This window comes from Arachis ipaensis, chromosome B06, assembly GCF_000816755.2.
Source record: "Arachis ipaensis cultivar K30076 chromosome B06, Araip1.1, whole genome shotgun sequence".
Lineage (NCBI taxonomy): Eukaryota > Viridiplantae > Streptophyta > Magnoliopsida > Fabales > Fabaceae > Arachis > Arachis ipaensis.
Window position 1 is genome coordinate 11,073,477 of NC_029790.2, and position 8,123 is coordinate 11,081,599.

An 8,123-nucleotide genomic window follows, 5' to 3' on the forward strand; every position below is an offset into this window, starting at 1 on the left:
CACTGATGCTCAAAGCCTTGGGATCCTTTTTATTTGCCCTTGCCTTTTGGTTTTAAGAGCTTTTGGCTTTTTCTGCTTGCTTCTCTCTCTCTTTTTTTTTTTTTTTTTGGATATTGGCCATTAAGGCCCAAGCTACCCAACCAATCACAGCTCAACCTAATTTCCTAATTCATTCAATTTTGAATCTTCCTATCCTTTCGTTACTTTGTGCTCTAATTAACCACCACAGGTATACTCATTCCTTCAAGCAATTAGAATGTTGAAGCCGTTGGAACGCTGTTGTTCTCTCCCGAACCCATATTGATATGAATTGTGACTGGTACTTTTGGTTGGTCTCCTCTGCTGTCTGCGCTCTGAATGAAGCTTCGATGCCGAGGGTGCACAAACATGGAAGCTTCCGCTTCCTCTCTGAATTTGTAATTTTGATGATACAGTACTTTCCTATTTGCAGCCTATTTGCTCCGAAACTCCTTTTCTGTACCGAGCCCGCTCCCTTTAAAATAAGGTTTGTTATATCAATTTGATTGCATGTCTTGTTTCATTACAAATTGTTGTTGTCGCTGAAAATTCACTTTCGCCGTTTCTTCATCTTCAATTTCTTTAAATAAGATCGTGGAAGCCTTGTGCTTTCTCAAGTCGAATTTACTCCTGTTGGTTCTCTTTAAATCCCAGATCTTGATATTAACTTTGTTTTATGTTGAGTTTTCTGAGTTTTCTGAATTTTCTGAACAGCATGTAGTAATTACTGTTGTTCTCAGTTGTTGAACTTTCTGAATTATTATGTTCCTAACTTTTTTATTGATTTTCTTTTTCCAATTGTTGATAATACGCCGCATCTCCAGTGGTGGTTGCATATTCCAGTTCTGACGAAGGCAATCTGATGCTGCCATTTTAGCAACTGTGTGAGCAAGCAGATTTTTTTCTCTGGGTGTCCAAGTTAGACCACAATTTGGTAATCTTTTTATTAGCTCTCTAATATCCTGTAATATTGCTTCAGTTTCTCCAATGGAAGTATTTGATTTTATGGTTTGGATTAGTTTTAAACTGTCTGATTCAATTAATGGTTTTCCCAAATCCAAATTTTCAATAATAATAAGGGCTTGCCTAATAGCTATAGCTTCAGCTGTTATACTTGAATGTGTGCTAATTTTTCCAGATAAGCCCAACACAATTTTTCCATTATTGTTCCTAATGACCACATATATTGCTCCTTTTTCCATCCTCCTTCCTGAAAGCAGCATCCACATTAGCCTTTAACCAATCTTCCGGTGGAGGCCTCCATCTGATCAAGTGTGCTGTTCTATTTTTCTCGCTCTTCTTTTCTACAAATTGCTGGTCTGTTGAGTTCCAAAATAGATTCTCTATCAGTTTAGCTCTTTTAATTGTTCATTCTGGTTGAATACTCTGTTGCTGAAATATTTTCTGATTTCTTGTCTTCCACACCTCCCAAGCTAGAAATCCGATTCTACTTATTCTCATCTCTTGACGATCTCCTCCCTATTTTTTTATTTTTTCTATATATTCCATCAACCAGTCCCCAAACAATTTTACTGAATCTACTATGGGTGTGCATTGACATTCAGCCCCAAACCAGGTGGCTCGCGTCCATTCGCAGAGAAGCAGGGCATGCTCTATAGTTTCAGTTTCCGTGTTACACACTTGGCAAATAGGACTAGCTATCAATCTCTTCTTATATAAGTTAGTATTTACGGGTAGGATATCTTGAGCTGCTTTCCATAAGAATGTTCTGATTTTTGGAGGAACTTTCATATTCCAAATCTCATTCCATAGTCCCTTTCTATCAGTGCTTGTTGAAGGGCCATTTTGAGTTTTTTCCTGCACTTCTAATCTTGCTGCTTGATAACCAGTTTTGATTGTATACGTACCATCTTCTCTCCAAAGCTAATATAGAGTGTCATGCCTTTTTATTGTGCTTATTGGTGTTTTCATTATGCTATCTGCTATCTCTTGTGAAAATATTGAGTAAATTTTGATTTTGTCCCACTCGTCACTTTCATTGAGTAGCTCCTTTACTTTCCTGTCGTCTGCTATCCCCAAATTAAGTTCTTTTTTTTCTCCCCGCTATCCAATTGTCCTTCCTTATGCTAACATGAGTGTCATCTCCTATACACCACTTTTCCTGTTTTCGGAGCAGCTCCCTACCTTGTAAAATACTTTTCTATACCCACAAAGCATTTCTTGAAGCCTTCGCTTCCCAAAAGTTCTCTCTCGGCAAATAAACGGCCTTAGGATTTGCACCCATGTTGCATTCGGATCTTTTATGATTCTCCAAGCTTGCTTAGCCAAATAAGCTAGGTTTTGAATTTCTACATCTTTAAAACCCAGCCCCCTGTCCCTTTTACTTGCTGTTATAAATTTCCAGCTCTTCCAGTGTATGCCTCGCTCTTTTCCTGATGAAGCCCACCAAAATCTCGCCACCCTTGAGCTTAACCTTCTACAAAAGCCTTTTGAAAATATAATCACATTCATCGCATAAGACGGTATTGCTTGCACAACTGCTTTTATTAAAGTTTCTTTCCCTGCTTGACTTAACAGATTTTCTTTCCAACCTTCAAGCTTGTTTATGACCTTCTCCTTGATCCATGCTAAAGCTCTATTTTGGGACCTTTCCTAGTTGGCTGGCAGCCCCAAATACTTCTCTGGAGTATCCCATGACGCCATGCTGAGAATCTCCTCGATGTTCACTCTAGTCTGTAAAGGCACTTGATATCCAAAAGTGATTCCTGATTTGTCTAGATTGATTTTTTGACCCGAAGCTTCAATGTATTCATTCAAAACTGTAATGATCTGAAAAATCTCCTCCTCCTTTGCTTCTAACAAAATGATGCAGTCATCTGCAAAAAGTAGATGAGAGATGGTGGGTGCTGTTGATGCTATTTTGAATCCTGAGATCCTGCCTTCTCTTTGTGCCTCACTCATTAGGACTGTTAACACCTCTGCTGCCATTATAAATAAATACGGTGATAAGGGATCTCCCTGTCGAAGTCCTCTATATGGCTTGATTTTTCTTGATAGCTCTCCATTAATTTTGAATCTATAGATAATACTTGTAACACATGCCATCATCAACTTCACCCACCTGGCTTGAAAACCGAAAGCTGTGAGGATCTTTTCTAGGAAGTCCCATTCAAGCCTATCGTAAGCCTTATTCATGTCTAGCTTAATTGCTAAATTTTTGGAACTGTTTTTTTTTCTTTTCTGTTAAGGCTATAATAAGCCTCTTGTACTATAATGATATTGTCTTGTATGAATCTACCCCCACAAACGCACTTTGAGTTGGCGATATAACTTTTTCTATCATCTTCTTTATTCTCTGTACTAGAACTTTTGCTAGGATTTTATAGATAAAATTGCAACAGCTAATGGGTCGCAGCTGGTTGAGGTTCTCTAGGTTCTTGATCTTAGGAATTAGGACCACTGTTGTCTCGCTCACCTCTTCAGGCATGTACCCATTATTGAAAAAATCCTTCACTATCACGCACACGTCATTCTTAATGACCTCCCAATATTTCTGATAAAACAATCCACTCAAACCATCAGGCCCAGGTGCCTTAAGACCTCCCATGCCAAAGACTGCCTTTCTTATCTCCTCCTCTGTAACTTCTTTTAATAGCTCATCATTCATTTCTTCAGTTACCACTCTTGGAATCTTATTGATGGTTTTTTCGAAATCCTGCCTTTTTGTTGAACTGAAAAGGCTCTGAAAATGGCTCTCAATGTGTTCCATTATTTTCCATTTTCCATTCAGCCATTGTCCCGTACTATCTTTTAATTTTTCTATACAGTTTCTGTCTCTTCTCTGAATATCAGTCGCATGAAAAAATGCCGTATTCTTATCGCCCCACCTTAGCCACTTTATTCTAGATTGTTGCCCCCAGTATTTTTCCTCTTGCTTCCATAGTTTTGCTATCCCTTCTTTTAACTCTAGGATCCTTTTCTGTTGCTCTTCTGAAATTTCTGATGCTTGTAGTCCTCTAAGTTCCTCTTTCATTCTTTGAATTTCCCTATCTGCTCTTTTGAAGGTCATCTTGCTCCATGTCTTTGAGTTCTTCTTTGTAGTTTTTAATCTTTTCCATCATCTTACTCCAGTTATCTCCATTTGATTTCTCCTTGTTCCAGCTTTTGGTAACTACTTTCTCACAGTCTTCGTGATCGACCCAATACGATTCAAATTTAAAGCTCTTCCCTGATTTGTTTTTCGGCTCTAAATTTAGAATGATTGGGCAATGGTCTGAACTTATGGCTGGCATGAATGTCAAGGTGGCATGTTGAAACATACTTCTCCAAACCCAATTGGCTAGCGCTCTATCTATTCTCTTCCTCGTAATCACTCCGTTCCTCGGGTTGTTAAACCAAGTAAATCTACCTCCTTTCAACTCTATATCCATTAAAGCATTAGCATCAACAAAATATCTAAACTCCCTTACCTGATTCTGTGGCTTCGGGTGTAGTCCCACATTCTCCTCTTGTGCTAATACATCATTAAAGTCTCCTATGAACAGTTGGGACATGTCTCTATGATTATTACTTGATGTGATATCCTTCCACAACTCCTTTCTTCTCCTAAAAATAGGATTTCCATAGACAAAATTACAATACCATATATTTCCTTTTTTGTCTTCAATACGGGCTTTAATGTAATTGTCACACCAAAAATAAACATTAACATTATATATTGCATTCCAAAATAAGCAAAGACCACCGGACAATCCCCGGGGTTCAATGCAAAAAGCTTCCTCAAAATGTAGCCTTTTCCTAATTTTCATGACAGTTTTTTCTTTTGCTCTAGTTTCTATTACAAATACTATGGCTGGCTTTATCTGTTTACATAAGTTTTGGAGCTCCGAAATTGCCGCGGGAGCCGCCAACCCATGACAATTCCAACTTATTATACTCATGGCTGGGTTGGAGGCATGTTAAGGCCCGCCTCCTCAGCCATAAACTCTTCCATGACAGCTTATCTGGTTTGCCTTTCTCGTTCCAACATTCCTGAATCTTGCTCCTCTAATTCTGCCTTGCCTTTTTTTCTTGCCTTGATGTTTTGATTCAGCCCCTCTTCACCCTCTTCCACTTCCATTACATGTGCAGCATCCTCATCCTCCCTTTTTCTTTTAAGCTTCAGGCTATCCCTTATGCATCTTGCTAATTCCATCTCACTCTCCTTTGCTATGGTAAGCGGCTGATTGTTGTTACTATTTTCTTCCTCATCCTCCTTAGCCAATTCCACAAAGTATAAATCTCCATTGACTGACATGTGTACTTGTCTTTCTTGTGCCAATCTTGCTGATTTTCCACAGTTTATTTGATTCCAGCATATTTTCTTCTTTTCCACGTGTTCTCCTCTTCCTACTTTATTTTATGCTATGACTCCTTGCTTTTTTTTGTTGATACACCATGTTGTCTTTATTTTTTTGGGCCCCTTTACCCCACTGCTTCTTTAACATTTCTCCAATAGTTAGTTTTTTTCTCATCTTTAGTCTGGCCTATTTTTTCTTGGGTCTTTTTACCTTCCTTGATCATCATGTAGTCTCTTTTTTCAGCTTGACTCTCACTTGGGCCTAATTCTTTCCTCCTGATTATACCCATTTTTTTCTTGGTTGCTTGGTGTATTGGGCTTTCCACTGTTTTAGTTTGGCAGAATACCATGTTGGGTTAGACATTATTTTCTCCTCCTATTGAGCCTGCTCCTTCTTCATTCATTTCTTTGCTTTTATGTTTGTTCCCTTCCATGCCTCCAATGGTTTTCTTTACAATTTATTTGGCCTATCGATCTCTGTACCTAGATTTGATCTATCCCCTGGTCTATCCCTTGAACCAGAGGAGATTTCTTCAATCCTCCTTTCTGTCTGAGCCCCATCACCTAATTTCAAGACAGCAGTATTTTCATCACCCATCAGCTCATCCAGATTAGTCCCTTCATTTTGTTCCAGATTTTTCTGCAATGCCACTTGTCTATTTGCCAATAAATCCTATGTACCATCTACTCTGCCTACTGATTTTACTAAGACACTAGCCTGAGAGCTCCTTACCCACCCTTGACTAGACTCTCCTTCTCTCTCATGGTGCCTTCTCTGCCATACCCTTTTCTGTTGGCTTCTCTCACATGCCTCCCATAGCTCCTCCATCCAGTTGTTTTGATCTTCCTTCTGTCTCCTAATCCCAGCCTTTCTTGCTTCAACATCTATGGACTTCAGACCTGGAGTAGTGAGCTCTGGACCATATTTGGGCATATTAGGATTAACTATGGACATAGCCATCTCCTCAACACAGGTCCTTTTATCATGACCAATCATCCCACACTTATAGCAGTAATCATACAGTTTTTCATATTTTAACGATGCCCATGCATGACTTCCATCAAACTTTTTGAACCAGAATTCAGTTTTTAATGGAAGTTGAATATCAATCTCAACTCTAACTCTCAAAAAAGGTCTAAGCATATTTCCTTCAACAAAAGGATCTTTTGCAGTTATAACCCTACCCAATATTGCTCTTATTTTCTCAGCGTTACTTTTATTGATTTTATCATATGGTAATCCATGTATTTGAATCCAAATAGGAAGCTGATTGTAATTTACCTCATCAATGGACAGATTTGAGCTCCACAATTGAAGACTAAGCATATGGCCTTCTATTCTCCATGGTCCGCCTTCATAAGCTCTCCTTGCTTCGTCTTGACTTTTAAAGTTCAAAATGAAAGACTTAGAACCTGCACTAGTGATCATCAGTCCTTGCGAATCTCCCCACATCTGAAAGATGGTTTTTCGCACTGTAGTCATGTTGAGTGATTTTTTTGTTAGTACTCTTTCGACTAGTTTTTGATTGGCAGCTGTTTCCTGTTGAACCGGGGCCTCATCAAAGTGAACCACATCTCCCCCATGCCTTCAAATATCATACCTTCCATTCTTTTTCCTAAAAGGATGATTCTTTGTAATGATTGTTAGCACTCTCTTTGTAAAGAAATATGTTGTAGTGTTTTCGAGAAATATGTGTTTAGTGTATTAATGTGATCACCGACTTCGCTTATCGAAGAAGTTGAACTCCACTGCTGGAGAGTTGAAGCTCCACTGCTGGAGAAAGGCTATATATTTACTGTTAAATCACGCTAGCTAGTCACTCTCTCTTCTTTTTAAAAACTATCGTTGGTTGGCGGGTTGTTCCTCCAACAACTTCTTGATTGTTGTAAATAAAAGATATATTAAATATAAAATAAAGATGTATTAATATAAGACTCTAGCATTAAAATAATTAGCTCAATAGTGATTTGTATATATATAATAATATTATATATTGTAATGTGTATATATATATAAAGATAGAAAAGAGTATAAAAAGTAAAGAGAGAGAGAATTGCATAAATATATATATATATAAAGATAGAAAGAAGAGGCCGAGACAAAACTTAGTCTTTCCAAGATCTTTCATCTCAAACTCTTCCTTTAGAGTTTTTATAATTGTTAAAATCTCTTCAGGAGTCCCAATGATATTTAAATCATCAACGTACACAGCAATTATAATGAATCCAGATGCTGATTTCTTTATGAAAACACACGGGCAGATATCATCATTCTTGAATCCGTTTTTGGCCAAATAGTCAGTAAGACGATTATACCACATTTGTCCAGATTGTTTCAGACCATATAAAGATCTTTGTAATTTGACTGAGTATAACCCTTGCGAATATTCATTAGATGGTTTAGATATCTTTAGTCCTTCAAGGACTTTCATATAGATATCCCGATCTAATGAGCCGTATAAGTAGGCTGTTACCACATCCATTAAATGCATATGCAGTTTATGATATGCAGATAAACTGACCAAATAACGCAATGTTATCGCATCCGCTACAGTTTCTTCATAATCTATACCGGGCCTTTGTGAAAAACCTTGTGCCACAAGTCGGGCTTTATAGCGCACAACTTCATTTTTCTCATTTCGTTTTCTCATAAATACCCACTTATATCCAACAGGTTTTACATCTTCAGGTGTACGGACTACAGGTCCAAAGACTTCACGTTTTGCAAGTGAGTCTAATTCAGTCTTCATGGCTTCTTTCCATTTTGGCCAATCATTCCTTTGTCGACATTCTTCGACTGATCTTG

At 38.0% G+C, this 8,123-nt stretch overlaps 1 protein-coding gene across 1 annotated transcript; it reads right to left on the bottom strand.

The window, feature by feature from the left end:
* Nucleotides 5,769-6,800, bottom strand: LOC107646544. Its single transcript, XM_016350724.1, has 2 exons — nucleotides 6,102-6,800; nucleotides 5,769-5,957 (listed from the first exon to the last, which is right to left on the bottom strand). Exons 1-2 carry the CDS (start codon nucleotides 6,798-6,800, stop codon nucleotides 5,769-5,771), a joined length of 888 nt encoding a protein of 295 aa, XP_016206210.1.